The sequence below is a fragment of the Colias philodice genome, chromosome 29 (genome assembly GCF_061535455.1).
Source record: "Colias philodice isolate Cphi_HAF_F1 chromosome 29, ilColPhil1 Martin Lab GWU primary, whole genome shotgun sequence".
NCBI lineage: Eukaryota > Metazoa > Arthropoda > Insecta > Lepidoptera > Pieridae > Colias > Colias philodice.
In genome coordinates this window covers 5,375,112-5,394,533 of record NC_143114.1, presented here as the reverse complement: position 1 = coordinate 5,394,533, position 19,422 = coordinate 5,375,112, and the positions used below count along the sequence as shown (strand labels likewise).

Here is a 19,422-nt window from a genome sequence, read left to right as displayed (position 1 = left end):
CCAATCATATCGCTTCATTTAGTTTGAAGTTTGACGCGATACTATTGGTTATTTACAAACACATTCCTCGCTACACATCATCGCACATTATTGGTGAAGAAGCACCCTAAAGATAAAAAAATACTAGATTGGAATGAGAAAAGTACATAATATGTTTATATTTTAAAACATATATAAATATCTTATCTTAACTTTGACCTTTGACTGACTTGACTAGCAACAACAAGAAGCTAGAAAAAGTGGATAATCTATACAGGGTGTAATCGTTAAGTGTGCACAGACGATTATTCCGTTATTATTGCATTTAACAAAAAACTTATATTATTTACTTATATTATTTACTTTACTGATATTGAAAGTACTTAACCTAATGAGTAAAATGGCAATAAAAAGATTTTAAAAATAAAACGAGAAATATCTAAAAAATTAACTTTAAACACTCCCATAGGTACATGTATATATAAAAATGAAACCCGTTTTCCTTTGTCACGGCATCACGCGTGAACGGGTGGACCGATTTCGATAATTATTTTTTTATAATATTCCTTGAAGTACCTACGAGGATGGTTCTTATGGAAAGAAAACATAAACATGTACCAGTCTATAATATAAAATGAATCGCAAAATGTGTTGGTAAACGCATAACTCGAGAACGGCTGAACCGATTTCGATAATTCTATGGTAGGTACTTTAGCCATGTTCCTACGCTTTCCTCTTTGTCACATCTTAATTATTAAAAAAATATATAAATCTTTCAAAACGTAAGAAATAAGACAGGTTTTCCGTTTTGTTCCTTCCGTCTTCCATAAAACTAATTTTTGAACATCATATAAAAAAGCAAAACGTATGAACATTGCCTATACTTTTCTCTACTGAATTATGAAAAAAGTAATTAAATCGGTCCAGTATTGGAGGAGGAAACAGGGGACTACGGAACGTCGAATTTGCGTAATTTTCCTAGGTATTTTCGGCTCGAGCTGCAGTTGTCCCTGTCGCGCTCTACGGGGGAAGCTTGAGGCATAGCGCGACAGCAATAGATAAAAGGAAAAACTAATTTTGATTTTGCTTTTAATAATGTCCCAAATTAGCAGGAAGTCGAACAAAATATGTACAATTTATATTAATTATATATTTTGTTGTTTTCTGCACAAACGAAAATACCTTTTTTATCTAAGAGGAAATCCACAAATTAAATGAGACGGTTATAAATGTGTTGTTTTTATTAAAAACATTTAAACTTACAATATTCTCGCAATTTTACCTGTTTACAATGGTGAAATCAAAGACTGAAAAAGATCGGCCAAGTGTGAGTCGTACTCGCGCACCGAGGGTCCGAACAAACCAGTTTTATGATAACAGTTGTAACTTACAATTTTTGCTTTTCACTATATTGTCTATGTATTTGTGCTATATAACATTACTTCATACCTTTCAATATTCTGTGTTCACAGCAAGTACCCTGTAAGTTTTTATTCCTTTGCAAATGTCTAAATTTTTGCAGCATAACCTGACAGTTTGGCCCCACGCGTTCCTGAGAAAAAGGGTTTTGACAGACAGCAAAGTGATCCTATAAGGGTGCTTTTCCACCAATAATGTGCGAGAATGTGTGACGACGACGAGGTGTGTGTTTGTAAATAACCAATAGTATCGCTTCAAACGATAAACGCTTCAAACTTCAAACTAAATGAAGCGATATGATTGGTCTTTACACACACATTCTTTGGTACATATACTCGCACATTATTAGTGGAATAGCACCCTAAGGGGTTCGTTTTTTCATATCGTGGTTCGGAACCAATTAGGAACCCTAATTAACAAGTAATTTTATATTTGTTTATTTTTCTTATACGTATTCATATAAAGGGTTACCTATCTTAATCTCGAATTTTAATATTCCGAATATCATAATCCAGAAAACGTTTGGACATTTTTTCATAACCCCGAATTTTAAAATTTCGAAGTTTTGTTTGCCATATAATCGCAACTCCGAATTTCATTTGCCCATTTCTTTATTTGTACGACGTTTTACAATCCAGACGAATGAGTTCCAGACATACGAAATCTAAATGCACAAAATCCAGATGACCGTAATCCATATGCACGAAAGCCAGATTTTTAAAACACAAATTTTTTAAATACAGCTAATTGATATCCAGACAAACAATGTCCAGATTTTTGAAATTCAAATAAACGATATCCAGCAAAACGAAATCCTTCCAGGGGGACGTAGCACGAACCTAACCTAACCTTCTGAATAGATTTTAACACTTTAACCTTTCTGTAATGGGCAAGTAAAACAATAGCGAGTCGGTTCTGGCACTCGCCGGCCGCTGCCGCGGCACGCTCGCTTCGCTCGCTCGGCTCGTGCGTGGGGGGTCACAGTTCAAACCTAACCTAACCTACTGAGTCGAATTTGACACTTAAACCTTTCTGTAATGGGCAAGTAAAACAATAGCGAGTCGGTTCTGGCACTCGCCGGCCGCTGCCGCGGCACGCTCGCTTCGCTCGCTCGGCTCGTGCGTGGGGGGTCACAGTTCAAACCTAACCTAACCTACTGAGTCGAATTTGACACTTAAACCTTTCTGTAATGGGCAAGTAAAACAATAGCGAGTCGGTTCTGGCACTCGCCGGCCGCTGCCGCGGCACGCTCGCTTCGCTCGCTCGGCTCGTGCGTGGGGGGTCACAGTTCAAACCTAACCTAACCTACTGAGACGAATTTGACACTTAAACCTTTCTGTAATGGGCAAGTAAAACAATAGCGAGTCGGTTCTGGCACTCGCCGGCCGCTGCCGCGGCACGCTCGCTTCGCTCGCTCGGCTCGTGCGTGGGGGGTCACAGTTCAAACCTAACCTAACCTACTGAGTCGAATTTGACACTTAAACCTTTCTGTAATCGGCAAGTAAAACAATAGCGAGTCAGTTCTAGCGTGGGGGTCGTAGTTCAAACCTAACCTACTGAGTCGACTTTGACACTAAAACTGGTCTGTAATGGACAAGTAAAACAATAAATTTACTTACTGACAATGATTATTTTCAGTCGATAGTAAAGGTATAATCACGATTGTATGGAAATCAAATAAAAAGATTATGAAAATCTGGCAATAGTTTATCTGTTATACGATTATATGGGAACCAAATAAAAAGATTATGAAAATTTGGCAATAGTTTATTTGGAAAATGGTACGATGGGAAACAAAAAAAAGTATTCTGAGAATCTGGTATAATGAGATCTGTATTATGAGAATACGGGAAACAAAAAAATACTTTTTAAAAATCTGGTTTTAGTGCATCTGGAAATTGATTCATCTGGGATATTAAAAAAGGAATTTTAAAAATTTGTCATTCATTACATCTGTCTTTTAAAAGTTCTAACAACCGTTTTCGGGGTTTTAAGATTCGGGTAATAGAAATTCGAGTTTTTAATAGGTTACCATATAAAGATATTATCACACAGTTTATTGAATAATCATAATACCACAAAAGCTTCAAAATTATCGGGTATTTTCCGATAGGTTCGTTGCAAACAAATGAAGGAGTCAAGTTTTTAGTCAAGGTTAAAAATTGATTTTTCCTGAAAAACTTGACGACTTTATTTGTTTGCAGGGAACCTTGAGGGAAATGCCAGATAATTTTGAAGCTCGTGTGATATTCGGGAGATTATTTTTCCGTCCCAAATGTCGGCCAATAATTTCACAATTGAATGGAACCTGTCAGTTTGATGTCAACGACCAGAGAAAATTTTCAAAAAATTATCAGTATAATACCATGAAGGTTGTACCACGTGACGTTGAATGGTGCAGTTCTATTGGTCGATATTTGGGTCGGAAAAATAATCTAAACTATAGTTGAGCCAATTTAATAGGCAACATTTGACGTCTATCAATTTTATCTTTGAAGAGAGGTAACCTGCTTAAAAACATCGATTAAAGTGAATTAATCGATACTGACTTGAAACATTTGTCAATCGAACTTGAAACACATTTATTAATATAAGATGATTTTTATTCAGAAGTAATCAATGCATTCGATTCTAGATGTCAGATTTCGATTTTTAGAGTAACGTCTCTGGTATTTAAAAAGAAAAAAGGTTTATTGACACAAAATTGTAGCGACGTCAGTTCTTTAATTCAGAAATTGTTTATTATGTTTAGAATGGTTTATCAGTAAAATGAAATCTTAAAATTACTTGTATCGGTCATTATTATTATAAATATGTAATCGTATTTGAAAAAAGTTAAGCAAATGTGCAGTTCTAACAAAACGAAATATCATGTTATTCAATGTCGTCGTTACTAGGTTACATTGTTGAATTTTGTTGAACTGTCAAATGTTGCCTATTAAAATGGCTCTACTATAATAGTAATTTCATCCACATACATTAAAACTAGGTTTTTCTCAGAGCTTTGATCCTTATCAACCGACTTCAAAGAAGGAGGAGGTTCTCAATGCCACATTTGAAGTGAAAATTCTTTAGGCGCGTTGAGAGTAAAATTTCAAGTTCGCGTCATAGCAATTCCGTCACATCATGGATAAGGCGACGATTTTGACATCTTTGAACCTTGCCAAATGAGTTTCACTTCTAACACGTGTGCTCGGCAGACACGCTCTTTTCTTAGATTTGTTCATCAGAACTTTCGACTAGGTAAACCGATTTTGATGAACCGTATGGTCGAATTTACATTTGGTTTCAAGGCGGTTTAGACAAGTTTAATAATTGTTCCAATTTTTGTCGAGATTTAATTCGACATTTAATTTTAAAGAACCTTTGTGCCCGCGGCTTCACCCACGTCGCCTTAAACTTAACAAATTATATAAATATCCTTCCTAGAGAACCGCTCCATCTAGGTGAAAACAAAATGAAAATAATTGCCGTAAGTTTTTGAGTTTACGACTAACAGACAGACAGAAAAAAGCAGCTGATGACTTTCTTTTATAATTTGCAGCGATATACTCAAACTCAAACATTTATTTATTTATTCAATTACTTCTTCTAGAAGCACTTTTGAATCGTCATTTTCATATTTAACATTTATCACCGATTCGGAAAGCAGTTGGTGTCTATAGAGAAGAAACGTTAAAAAATACCTATAATATAAAAATCATAAACTAATAAAAACATCGATACAAAGATCACAACACTATTCGATATCGACTTCAAATAATAATGTCGATAATAATAACATTCAGTCACATGTTAGCTCTCGGGTCTACTGTATACGAGGATTTAAATAATAAATTTAATAGTAAATAATAAAATATATATAATTAATATAATATACCTACATCAAATAAAGTGGTTATAATGAAGTGAGTATTTTCGTTTTTATTAATTACAAACTTTTAACCGACTTTCAAATTTCCGTTACGGCTCCATCTCTGGAACGGCTTGATCGATTTTGACGAGAATTTCACTGACTGATAGCCGATGCAATAAGGAGTAACTTAGGCTCCTTTTTATTCTAATATTTCATACGCGTTAAGAACATTAGAAGTAAAAGGAAAAACTCGTTTACGTCGGTGAAACCTAAAGAAACTTAATAACCTTTAAATGTATATCTCTCTCCATAATACACGGGTACCACCATAAGGAAGATACCCGGTCCTTTGGAAGGCTTACGTCACACAGGTCCAACACGCAGAGGCCCTTTAGAGAATTTAATGTGTTGGGGGGCATTATTATTATTACTATTTGTTTTTACTTAGCATAGAATTTTGATATTATAAACCTGAAAAGTTTTAAAGTGAAACTTTTATTACATCGTCTCAAACTTTTTGGTCTGTGTAGCGCATGTCGCGTGTATCGCGGCTGCCGAGTAGGTATACCTACTCGGCAGCCGACCGTCACGCGACATGCGCTACACAAAGCAGTGTTCGGAACCGTTCGAACAGTTTCACTTTTACCGTGGTTTCATAAAACCACACAACATTTTTTTTGTACTTGTTTCAAGAACGACTTGAAGATTTCAAAAGTTTAAACATCGTGTATCTAGATTCGACTATACGTACGTGATTTTTGTGTAAAGTTTATATTCCACAAGCGAAAGCCAGAGTAGACTGTTAGTCTACTATATAAAAATAAGTCGGGTTTTCCTTCCTGACGCTATAACTCCAGAACGCACGAACCGATTTCCACGGTTTTGAGGTTTATAGCAAAGAAAAGGTGTCTCTGGTGGCGAAACGGAGTTCGCCCGGTTTACTAGTAGTTAATAAATTGATATTACAGGTATCTTCCTTTATGTCTGCTGCTGGCGGTGACTCAGATCGAATCACAGACAACGATGGATCCTATAAACCAACAGTGGCTGGAAAGTTTTCTGAACACGCCAAGTCCAGTCCAAACCAAGCAACAACAGTGGCTGGATACATTTTTACCCAAGCCGAAGTCTTTAGACCCCACAGGTATAAAGAAAGCATTTATTTCAACACACAAACACACAACAATAACATTCTAAATAAGTACAAGGTAAATTATTATAAAAATATAATACAAACACAAATTAATATGTGGTTGCATGCAGGATACCCTTCCTACATCTAGATTGTCAGGTGCTTTGCATGATAGATAAATTAAAAAATAATAATAAAAATAATTCGTGGATAACAGAAACATAAATAAGACCAGTGAAACTTACATAAAATACGCTTATATGATTATAACGAACTAACATGAAAATACTTTAAATAATTAGTTTTTTCCTCTGTTAGATATTTATCATCAGCCCATACACAGAACACAGGCCTTCTATGTCATGACATGTCGGTTTCCTCATGATGTTTTCCTTCCCTCAAGGATAATATTTATTATTATATTATTATTATTGGTTACAGTCAAATCGGGTGACTGTACAACGAAAGATCAGCTACGAGGCCGGTGTGTGAAGCCGAGCGAGTGTGCAGACAAAGCGTCTGATGAAGGAATAGATCTGACCAAAATTAATGTATACAGGTGCATTACTATCTCATTAATATTATAAAGCTGAAGAGTTTGTTTGTTTCTTTAAACGTGCTAATCTCTCATCGCTAACTACTGGTCCGATTTGAAAAAATATTTTGGTGTTAGATAGCCCATTTATCAAGGAAGGCTATAGACTATTATATATCATCACTCTAATACCAACAGCACTACGGGTAAAACCGCGGGGCACAGCTAGTATAAAATAATCATAAATGTAATGAAGCTTTTGGCCCACGACCTCGTTTGCGTATTTAAAGGAAATGCCCATAGCAATGAGATATTCCAATCCGGAAAAAGCAGCCTATATCAGTATGTCATGTATGTCATGTCTCCAGGCAAAAATAATCTTATACAGGGTGTAATCGTTAAGTGTGCACAGGCGATTTTTCCGTAAGTATTACAGATAACAAAAAACTTTAAACTGATATCGAAAGTACTTAACCTAATGAGTAAAATGGCCGTAATAAATTTTTAAAAATAAATCGAGAAATATCAAAAAAATTATCTTTAAACCCTCCCATACATTAAGTATGAAATATGAATATCCCGTATACATTTAATATGAAAGAATTTAGCTTTCTTTTTATTTTTTGGTTTTCTGCTTTTGCAAATTTGAAGTGGCATTTTCCACGCTTTTCCCGGACATTTTCACGCATTTTCCGGGGATTTTCCGAGCATTTTCCGGACATTTTCCAGGCTTTTTCCGGACATTTCCACGCATTTTCCGGATATTTTCCAGGCATTTCCCTGGCATTTTCCGGTTATTTTCCGGGATTTTCCAGGCATTTTCCGGGAATTTCCCAGCGTTTTCCGGGTATTTACCGAGCATTTCCCGGATGTTTTCCGGACATTTCCCTGGCATTTTCCGGGGATTTTCCACGCATTTCCCAGGCATTTTCCGGACATTTCTCAGGCATTTTCCGGACATTTCTCAGGCATTTTCCGGGGATTTTCCAGGCATTTTCCGGATATTTTCCGGACATTTTCACGCATTTACCGGATATTTTCCGGACATTTTCACGCATTTTCCGGATATTTTCCTGGCATTTTCCAGGGATTTTCCACGGTTTTTCCGGAAATTTCCACGCATTTTCCGAGCATTTCCCAGGTATTTTCCGGGAATTTCCCAGGCGTTTTCCGGGGATTTTCCGAGCATTACCCGGGGATTTTCCGGATGTTTTCCAGACATTTTTATGACATTTCCCTGGCATTTTCCAGACATTTTCCGGGGATTTTCCGAGCATTTCCCGGGGATTTTCCAGACATTTACAGGCTGTCAGGGAAATGTCCGGAAAATGCCTGGAAAATTCCCGGAAAATATCCGGAAAATGTCTGGAAAATCCCCGGAAAATACCTGAGAAATGTCCGGAAAATGCCTGGGAAATGCGTGGAAAATTCCCGGAAAATGCCAGGGAAATGTCCGGAAAATGTCTGAGCAACATCCGGAAAATCCCTGGGAAATGCTCGGAAAATCCCCGGAAAATGCCTGGGAAATTCCCGGAAAATGTCTGGAAAATCCCGGAAAATAACCGGAAAATGCCAGGGAAATGTCTGGAAAATATCCGGAAAATGCGTGTAAATGTCCGGAAAAAGCGTGGAAAATGCCTGGAAAATGCTCGGAAAATCCCCGGAAAATATCCGGAAAATGCGTGAAAATGTCCGGAAAAAGCGTGGAAAATGCCACTTCAAATTTGCGAAGTAATTAAAGCAGAAAACCAAAAAAGAAAAAGAAAGCTAAAAATCTTTCATATTAAATGTATACGGGATATTCATATTTCATACTTAATGTATGGGAGGGTTTAAAGATAATTTTTTTGATATTTCTCGATTTATTTTTAAAAATTTATTACGGCCATTTTACTCATTAGGTTAAGTACTTTCGATATCAGTTTAAAGTTTTTTGTTATCTGTAATACTTACGGAAAAATCGCCTGTGCACACTTAACGATTACACCCTGTATATAAAAATGAATCGCAAAATGTGTTGGTAAGCGCATAACTCGAGAACGGCTGAACCGATTTCGATAATTCTTTTTTATTATATTCCTTGAAGTACGAGGATGGTTCTTATGTAGAGAAAACGTAAATATTATGTACCACGGGCGAAGCCGGGGCGGACCGCTAGTGTAGCATAAAATCGTTCCATTGAAACGTGAAAGAAGCACAAATAAACACTTTCTTATTTATGCTATTAACTAGCATTTCCACCCGCGTCTTCGTCCGCTTTGTTCAAAACTTGACAAACTTAACCTTCCTCTTAAACACTCTATCTATAAAAAACCTCATCAAAAGCGTAATTTTAAGCATAGAGACGGTGGAGAGCGACTTTGTTTTATTCCATGTAGTGATAAGGATTACAAAATGTAATTCTACTTTTCAGGGGGTTGGACTGTCACTATTTGTTGAAGTGTTGTCCGAGGAAGCGGATAATCACGAAGCCGGCCACAAAACCGCCTCCAATGGACGTCGCGCCCCGCGTGGGCTGCGGCTGGCCAATGCCTGCCTTAACCAACTACAGGACGACCGGTACCAACTACGCGAGCTTTGGAGAATTCCCCTGGATGGTGGCTCTGTTACGGTTAGGAGTTTTCTACCATCTAACGTATGATTCACGCTACACCGGGGAGATCTTCAAGCGTAGAGTGAAGCGTACCTTCTAGGGAAGCGCGTACCATCTTAGACCACATCTCAGCTCAACATCGGGCGAGATTATGGTCAAGCACTTCTGACTTCCCACTACACAATATATCAATACACATTTTGACGCGGTGCCCCGTCCGTGCACGGCTGAGCCACGTTCACCTTCATACAAAAAGTAAACAATAATGTTTAATCGAGAGTTCAATATATCATAAAATACCGGATTATTTTAAGGATCTCCCAGTAAATATATTTAACAAGAAACTGACGAAATGGTTAATGGAGAAACAATTTTATGACAATCATGAATTTATTACAGTGCGGAATCTGTGACAATAAAGAATGAGTGTGGAAAATTAGCACTATAAAATTGTAATAACAACACCTTTATTTGTAACTGCATTCTTGCAAATAAATGTAATTTGAAATTGAATTAGAATTTGAGCCCCTGACCGGGCATAGACAGGATACAGCCCGCTCGCGAAGACGGTGTAGCGCAAATCATGGTATATCCACTCCTTTGGCCAAGTTAGTAACGAACAACTTATTTCAAACCAACCAAATTTGTTTTTTATTCTAGCAAAACTTCCGAGATTTGGGAACAAAAGGACTACTTGGGGGGAGGCTCATTAATTCACCCCTCGGTTGTTATGACAGTGGCGCATAAAGTCAGCAATTTAAGCAAAAACGAGGTGAGGTATTCCAAGATTTTCTTAATTTCTAAGAGTAGCCACTTCGGAGGGCTGTAAAACCTTAGCTATTTACTTAATGAAAAAATGTTGTAAATAAAAGTTGTTCTTCGAAAAACAATCTACAAAAATGGTCCGATATAATTTCTTCGTAAACTTATAAAAAAAAGTTTTATTAAAAAATATAAACATCTCTAACTTCTGAACATTTTCGCTTATAACTTTTTTGTTTTTAGTTCTACGACAAAAAGTTACTGAACCTAAGTTGTAGAGAATTTAATTTGCAACAAATAATGTCAACATTGTTTTATTATCAGATAAATAGTTTAGGAGATATATCGTAAAAACCATTTCAACCGCTATTTTCAAGATGGCGGCCGTGGGACAAGGGTGGCGACCCCACAAACTTGATGATAGCTTCACACTGACCCCCCCTACACATCATAAAAATAAAATTGCGTCCTCTTAAAAACGCAACCCCAAATGTAACTTTTCAATGGACTAGATGGACCATTATCAAGATTTTATATAAATTGCCTACTGTCAGAATTGATTGATTCGAAACTTCAGCATTCGATGCCCATCAAGGACCCATCCTATATCATTTGATAAAATGATCTATTGAAAAAAAAAGAGAAAAATCCAGTGCAACCGATAAAGCATCAGAATGCTAGCAAAAGATTTATTAGGTTTATCAATATAAATCTATATATTATAACATAATATAATAAATCTGTAGAAGGGTCAATTCTGTACTTTGAAAAGATTTAAAAAATAAATAGCAGTGTTACTGGATCGATACCAAACACAAATATGTGATTAAAAAATTTTTTGTCTGTATTAGTTTTCACGTGATGCCTTCACAGGCATCACGTGAAAACTAATGGTTCGATTTCGATGAAACTTAATATAATTATAGGTACCTTATCCTGGGCATAAAATGGAATACTTTTTATCCTGGAAAAATACGAAGAAAAAAAATATATCTTAATTTTTCAGTTTTATCCATAGACGTTGTTCTGTAGAACCGCGAACACACGTTGCGTTACCCGCAGTGGATTCAGTGATGTAACCTGTAGCGCCAAAAGTCGGATTTGGCTTGAACCGTTTGCGGCACACGCGGGCCGTACGACACCACCCCTCCTCGACTCCTATAATTATAAGGACGGCGTTCCGCGCGATGCATATAATTTATGAATTTTGATGCGAGCGGACGTGTCCAGTGTGGCGAGCGAGAGTGATCGTCTAATATTAATTTAGTGAGAAACGTCTTCCCAGTTCAAAATGGAGAAATAAACCATCCACGCGAAGACCGACATCCGCGCGGACGGAGTCGCGGGCGGAAGCTAGTCAGAAATAAATATCTTTTGTTTTCATTTGCGTATTTTTCTATTTTATAATTTTTTACACAAACATTACATTTTTTTTATTATATACAAAATTTGTTTTTCCGTTTTATTAGTGAAACTGAACAACTTTCACTAAGAAACTTAGGTCGAAAAAAATGTATAGAGTTATGCATTTTGTATAGAAAGCTTATTTTTTTTATATTTCGTCCAAATTTCTTTGTAAAAGTTGATCAGTTATATAAACATGAAGTTGAAGATATCAATAGAACGTATTCGCAAATTTTGTGTTCTGATAAACTAAAACACCCGGTGTAATTTTCACGAAAATTGTTTCAAATTGTCATTTTTGGTACTTATTACGAATATTAAATTATGCATACGAATGATTTAATTTTTAAAAATTAAGTGGAGCAACTTTCCCTTAGTACATTTGTATTATTTACATATAGTATGACAGGATGCATTTGTTTGCACTACTAGACCAAGCCCCCTTAAGCACGTTTTTGAAGTGAAACTTGTTTAGTCGCGTTGAGAGTAAAATTTCATGGTTGCGTCATGGCAATACCCTAACATCATGGAGTAAAGCGACAATTTTGACATCTTTGAATATTGCCAAAGAAGCACACACGCTCTTTTTAACTAAAATATATAATATTTATTGTCTTTAGATCAAATGTCGTGCAGGAGAATGGGATACTCAGACACTTGATGAGGAACATGAACACCAAGAGAGAGACGTGGCCAAGATTATATCTCACGAAGGGTTGTGGTTAAGTGAGTGTTTTTAGAAATACATAGTTTTTAAAGTGAAACTTTTATTACATCGTCTCAAACTTTTTGGTCTGTGTAGCGCATGTCGCGTGTATCGCGGCTGCCGAGTAGGTATACCTACTCGGCAGCCGACCGTCACGCGACATGCGCTACACAAAGCAGTGTTCGGAACCGTTCGAACAGTTTCACTTTTACCGTGGTTTCATAAAACCACGCAACATTTTTATTCGCTTTTGCCAAATCTATACTATCTATATTCTATACTAATATTATAAAGCTAAAGAGTTTGTTAATTTGTTTGTTTGAACGCGCTAATCTCAGCAACTACTGGTCCGATTTGAAAAATTCTTACGGCGTTAGGGCGTATTCAGAAAGAAAGCTTGAAACTTATAAGCGCTTATCGGCGCTTATCGATGCTTGTCAACGCTGGTTCGCTCTACACAAAGGAAGCAGGTTGAAGCAGACCAAAACAAATTTTATATGGCAGCGCCCAGCGCTTACCAGCGCTTGTTGAAGCTTGTCGGAACTTGTCGGCGCCGATCAGTGCTTAGCGGCGCTTGTTCATATATTTTCCTGCGCGGGTTACCAGCGCTGACAAGCGCCGATAAGCGCTTATAAGCGCTTATAAGTTTCAAGCTTTCTTTCTGAATACGCCCTTAGATAGCCCATTTATCGAGGAAGGTGCCCATTTATCAAAAGGCTTTATATCATCAATCTTAGATCAACAGGAAAGCAGCACTGCGGGTAAAACTATGGGGCACAGCTACTGTAAAAAAAAGACGGGTTGCACTCCGGGAGTGCCGGCAGAAGTGAAAACTTGATTATTAACGTTGAGCATGTTTGATATCCATCCGTCTTACGCTTTTTCGATCAGGTCACGTGTCCTGACGCGAGTTTAAGATTTTATACCCATTACAGAAAAAGTGCTCAACGCCGCTAAGGAAGTTTTCACTTCAAAAATATTCTTAGAAAATACTTTGGATACTAAAGTAGAGAAGTAGGACAGACTATAAATAATAAAGTTAAAGTGCACATAATTAATTTTGATATGTATACATAGTACAAAACAAAGTCGCTTCCGCCAGTCTGTCTGTCTCTATGTATGCTTAGATTCTTGAAATAACGTAACGGATATTGATTCGTTTTTTTAATAGAATAGTTCTCGAAGGTTCTAGTATATAATTTGTCAATAACAAAGCATGCGAAGCCTCGAGAGGAAAGCTGGTACATAACATTATTTTTATGACTATTTTTTTTTTCAGAAAGGGGTTATAATAACATTGCCCTGTTAATTCTCCAGAAGCCCTTTGAATTGGTTGGAGCCCCTCACATAGGTATCGCATGTTTAGGGCAGTCGATGCCCAGTGAAGGAACGAAATGTTTAAGCATGGGCTGGGGACAAACAGAATTCAAGAATCCAGACGCATATGCAGTTATATTAAAAAAGGTGATAGCAGTATATTTTGCACTTTTCTTCAATTCGTAACTCATTAGCATCTTGTACGTTTTCCTTGTAAATTTTACAAATTATCCCGAAAAAAAGGAACATAAATCAACTAAAAATCTTCAATTTGACTCTTGAATTTTTTCTCTACGATTTTCCCTTTTTACCTTTCTAGAAACCAAAGCATAGGTACATTTTTAAAGAATATAAAAAAATCTATTACAAATCGGGATTAGAACCCGCATCTTTCGCCTTGCCGGGGCGCTCTCAGCCACCCGTGATCGCGGGGATCGATTTTTTTCTGTTCTTCAAAAAATATTTATACAGCATTTGAATGCAATAGAACTGAATATCAAGTACCAAGTAATTCTTTTTCCCAGGTGAAGCTACCGATATACAACAGAGACCAATGTCAAGTGAATCTTCGTAAATACAAAAATTTTCGCAAATGGACACTACATGATTCTATGATGTGTGCCGGGGGGGAGGAAGGCGTTGACACTTGCACGGGAGACGGAGGTTCACCACTAGTCTGCGAAATAGATGTAAGATTATCATCATTACTTGACTGGCCAACCGGCTTGGTTGGTAAAGATTTAGATACTTCGACATGTCGGTTTCCTCACGATATTTTCCTTCACCTTTCAAGCAGTGGTGATGTTATAAAACATGAGCAGATAAATTTAAAAATCAATTTATTTTATGTACTGACTCATCACTGACTTATCACTGACTCACTGAGCCACCACAGCCTTGATGTTAATTTATAACTTACTTATAATCTATCAAACTTGTTTATTCAACTAGACTTCGTTTAGAAACGCTTCTTAATCGTCACAGAAAAATAACAATTTACCGCCGGTTCAGAAAGCAGTTTCTACAGAGTTTCTATGTATATTGTAACAATACCTACCATATGGAAATTCACGGATTTTAATCTTGGAAGCTTTACAGCGAGCGTGGTCACGGGCAGATTGCCTGCCCATACACGTTAAAAATCCGTTAAAAAGTTATTTGTATACTTCTTCTCCTTCCTTCTTTTTCTTCTTTCTATACTTCAATAATATTTTTCAGGGGGACGCCGACTCAAACCGCTATGCTGTATATGGAATGGTCTCTTTAGGATTAGGATGCGGAAGAAAAGATACCCCCGGGGTGTACACTGATGTCACTTATGTATATGACTGGGTGAAGAAGACAATGAAAGCAGAAGGTCTGCCTACTGACAGTTTTGTGTATTAAAGATGACTCATGCTACACTATGTCGCGACCGGGCCGTGCACCGTCCGGGACATGATAAAACATTATTGTATACTTTTTCTATGTAGTGACCATGGCTTGGGGGTACGGGCAACGGGAATCATGCTCTAATCTTGAAGACATCTTTGTCTATAATAAGGATTTAATAATGCTTGTAATAAAATATACCTACGCAATCTGAAAAGTGTTTCTTTTTTAATCTTTGGTAAGAAGTAAGGACATCCATTGGTCTACAATGGTAAATTATAAAATTATATTATTATAGTAACTTATGACTTATAACTGGTCTCTACCTACGTACGTGTCTCTGCGCCAAATTTCTGAACTAAAGGTTTCATTATAATTAAAATCTGGAATAATCCATACTAATATTATAAATGCGATAGTAACTCTGTCTGTCTGTCTGTTACTCAATCACGCCTAAACTACAGAACCAATTTTCATGAAATTTGGTATGGAGTTATTTTGATACTCGAGAATGGACATAGGCTACTTTTATCCCGGGAAAATGACGCCATCCCGGAAATCCCACGGGAACGGCAACTATACGGGTTTTTCTTTGACTGAGCGGGCGAAGCCGCGGGCGGAAACCTAGTAAATATTATAAATGTATTAGACAGATAGGTGTTATGTGGGTCCAATTCTTAATTTACATCAAACGAACAAAGAGCTATAGAGCTATAGCAAGAGCATTCTTTCGTGATCTTTTAGTCTAAACGAAAATTTCTATTCAGTGTTGTTGGTATTAGAACATGCATATAATCTTTTAACGACCGCACTAAGAACAACGAAAGAATGCTGATGAAGTCATAATAAAAAATATGGTAAACAAAATATCCTTAAAAGTTACCCAATTTTTGTGTACATTTTTGTCCTGACACTTATTACAAATCAATAATATGAAGGTAAAAAAAATGAATAAAAAATTACAAAAAAATAATATTTGAATATACTTATATATGTATAAAATGAAATGAAATGAATTTATTCGCAAGAAAAGTGGTAATACAATGGTGTTATGAGAGAACTTGTTCTACACAATTCGCCAGTCACAGCTGGCATGCGAATAGTTACATTCACTAAATTTTACAGTGCTTGTTAAATTTTAAATTAATATCTTCTTATATATAAAATTCTCGTGTCACAATGTTAGTCTGCATACTCCTCCGAAACGGGTGGACCGATTCTCATGAAATTTTCTGTGCATATCGGGTAAGTCTGAGAATCGGCCAACATCTATTTTTCATATGTACCACGGGCGAAGCCGGGGCGGACCGCTAGTAAATTATAAACATTCATTAACGATGATGACAGAGATTCAAATAAAATTAAAATAAATTATTACATATTATTTGCATCAAAAAAGCTCATTTAAATTATAATGGCATTTATCAATTAACCAGTTTTTAAGTTTAAATTTAAAACTATTTAGATATAATTTTATATAAAAAAACTCCTTCGAGCCGGATTTGAACCAGCGACCTATGGATATCAGTTTAATCATTCTACAGTCCACCGCTCTACCAACTGAGCTATCGAAGGTCATTGTCCAAAATAAGCTATAGGTTTTTTTTTTACATTTTCTAATCTTAATCTTAATCTTAATCTTTCTTATATATAAAAATGAATCGCAAAATGTGTTGGTAAGCGCATAACTCGAGAACGGCTGAACCGATTTCGATAATTCTTTTTTTATTATATTCCTTGAAGTACGAGGATGGTTTTTATGTAGAGAAAACGTAAATATGTACCACGGGCGAAGCCGGGGCGGACCGCTAGTATGCTATAAAAATGATAATGTCTTTATTTGTATGTTAAATATTTATAATTTCAATGTAACCAATTAAATGTAAAACCACTATCGTATTGGGAAACTGTAATGTTAGTGTGTGTTTTTTGAAAAAATAAATAAATAATAATAAATCTATACTAATATTATAAAGAGGAAAAGTTTGTAAGTATGTATATGTATGTATGGTTTTCACGCATAAACTACTAGACCGAGCAACATAGGCTATATTGCATTTTCAAAAAATTAGATATCCTTACCAAAAATGCAATAATGTAACCCAAGGTGTAAAAAAATCCATAATAAAAATTCTGTCATCGCGTGCGCTGCGGCATCTATTCCTTGAAGTACGAGGATGGTTCTTATGAAAAAAAACGTAAACATGTAGGTACCACGGGCGAAGCCGGGGCGGACCGCTAGTATTGTATAAAAATGAATCGCAAAATGTGTTGGTAAGCGCATAACTCGAGAACGGCTGAACCGATTTCGATAATTCTTTTTTTATTATATTCCTTCAAGTACGAGGATGGTTTTTATGTAGAGAAAACGTAAACATGTACCATGGGCGAAGCCGGGGCGGACCGCTAGTACTATTATAAAGGCGAAAGTTTGTGAGGATGTATGTGTGTGTGTTTGTTACTCTTTCACGCAAATACTACTGAACCGAGTACAATGAAATGTAGCACACATATAGAGGGTAACTTGGATTAACACATATAGGGTAGGTTTTATCCCGGAATTCTCACTGAAACGGGAACTGTGCGGGTTTTTCTTTGAAAACGCGGGCGAAGCCGCGGGCGGAAAGCTAGTCTATAAAATTCCCTTCGCAACGTCCTAAATAAATCTTAAATGAACAGAATTTAAGCTATTTAGTGAATTTGTAGCATAATATAATTAAGTGGACTAACAAATATGTAATTCATCTTTAATACTAGCTGTGCTCCGCGGTTTCACCCGCAGTGCTCCACTCCTGTTGGTCTCAGCGAGATGATAATATATAGCCTATAGCCTTCCTCGATATATGGGCTATCTAACACCGAAATATTTTTTTCAAATCGGACCAGTAGCTCCCGAGATTAGCGCGTTCAAACAAACAAACTGTTCAGCTTTATAATATTAGTATAGATTACATACTTATTATCAAAAGGAGTTTCGTTTATAAATAAAACAACAATCTAGTTCATATACCCACATTTTATTAAGACATCACAAATAAATAGGCACAAAAATACAATGTATAAACAATAAAAGATAAACTTTAAAAATTTAAATATCAACAGAAATATAATAATGATAACAATATCTAATTCAATAAATGCACAAAATAACTGGTAATTAAACATTACGGCCAAACAAAATAAATTTAATGAATAAAATTAGCTTAATGATTCCAAATATACGACACCAAGCATTCATTATTATGTTATTAATGATAAATTCCTGCGACATTCAAAAGCTTTAAAATATCACTATACTATCACAATAATATTATTATTGGCATGTACCAATCAACTAAAAGTACTAACAATCTCCTTACTATGGAACGTGACTCGGAAATAAATAATGGTACGTTCAGACGCGTGGCAAACAGCCTGGCAAGCAGCCCGTGCGCTTACGGTACAAACAAACAAACACGAGCGCATGCACAAAGAACATGTTTACATGCTTGTGCCCGTGCTTGTGCTCGTTGAATGTCACTTTGAACGCAAGCGTCTGAACCCACCATAAAAATACATACTCTATAAACCTTGGTTGCGTGGCAAAACGAGCGGGTTGCAAAAAATTTCCACTACATTCGCTGGTTGTCAATAAGTATACGTTCTTAAAGTTTTAATGATTATCGAACCCCATCTGTTGGCTATTCCGTCGTATCACTACAATATTGACTCAATGAATAATAGTACACAATTTTTTTTTTGTTCACTGGTTCTTGGTGTTTTTCAATATTGATACTTTTAGCGCCATCTAGTGTCCTTACTAGAACTAATTTCAAAATCACGCTCGATAGTATAGAGATTGTCAATCCTCATAATTTATTAGTCCATGTTATGACAACAATTATTACAAGAAAATAGCATTACTCATTTAAATGTATACCTACGATATTAAAATATTTTACAAAATTCACGTATTATTACTGCATACACTTTCAGCGGTTCGCTGTCACCTTACGCTAACTATCACCTACAATTATCCGAAACTAAATAATGATATAATAGTTCAATCATTACGTAGAGTAAAATGAAATTTTATCATTAAAATAATGACAGATACGTTAAGGACCCAAATCCAGCTATTGTTTTAAAAATTCAAAACTATTATTTTAAACGAATCAAATATGAATGTATGAAATATCTCGATACGATTAAGATTATTTCTCTTGAAGAGAACTTACCTAACATGCAACGATTTATACTAAACACTACTTATATTGGAAGTTTATGTGATTATTCCATATTACTTTTTCTACTTCTAACAGCTATTAAAATGTTAAGTATTGTGAATATAAATATAGTATATTAAAGT

At 36.1% G+C, this 19,422-nt stretch overlaps 1 protein-coding gene and 1 non-coding gene across 2 annotated transcripts; one reads left to right on the top strand and one right to left on the bottom strand.

Annotated features, from left to right (window-relative positions):
• Nucleotides 1–4,428: 4,428 nt before the first annotated feature.
• LOC149475981 (phenoloxidase-activating factor 2-like) lies at nucleotides 4,429–15,291 on the top strand. The gene is made up of 9 exons (XM_089713060.1): nucleotides 4,429–5,306; nucleotides 6,223–6,398; nucleotides 6,828–6,945; nucleotides 9,335–9,532; nucleotides 10,175–10,286; nucleotides 12,301–12,406; nucleotides 13,666–13,850; nucleotides 14,228–14,392; nucleotides 14,922–15,291. Exons 1-9 carry the CDS (start codon nucleotides 5,302–5,304, stop codon nucleotides 15,087–15,089), a joined length of 1,233 nt encoding a protein of 410 aa, XP_089569186.1. The 5' UTR covers nucleotides 4,429–5,301; the 3' UTR covers nucleotides 15,090–15,291.
• A 1,270-nt stretch (nucleotides 15,292–16,561) lies between these two features.
• On the bottom strand, nucleotides 16,562–16,649 carry TRNAY-GUA (transfer RNA tyrosine (anticodon GUA)). Its single transcript is given in 2 exon segments — nucleotides 16,562–16,597; nucleotides 16,613–16,649. It is a non-coding gene; the product is annotated as a tRNA-Tyr (tRNA).
• Nucleotides 16,650–19,422: the final 2,773 nt, after the last annotated feature.

Bases quoted from the DNA above. Each gene is read 5' to 3' on its own strand.
- LOC149475981 (XM_089713060.1), top strand. The intron at 9,533-10,174 runs GTTAGGAGTTTT...TTTTTATTCTAG, and splicing joins TGGATGGTGGCTCTGTTACG to CAAAACTTCCGAGATTTGGG. The intron at 14,393-14,921 runs GTAAGATTATCA...AATATTTTTCAG, and splicing joins CACTAGTCTGCGAAATAGAT to GGGGACGCCGACTCAAACCG.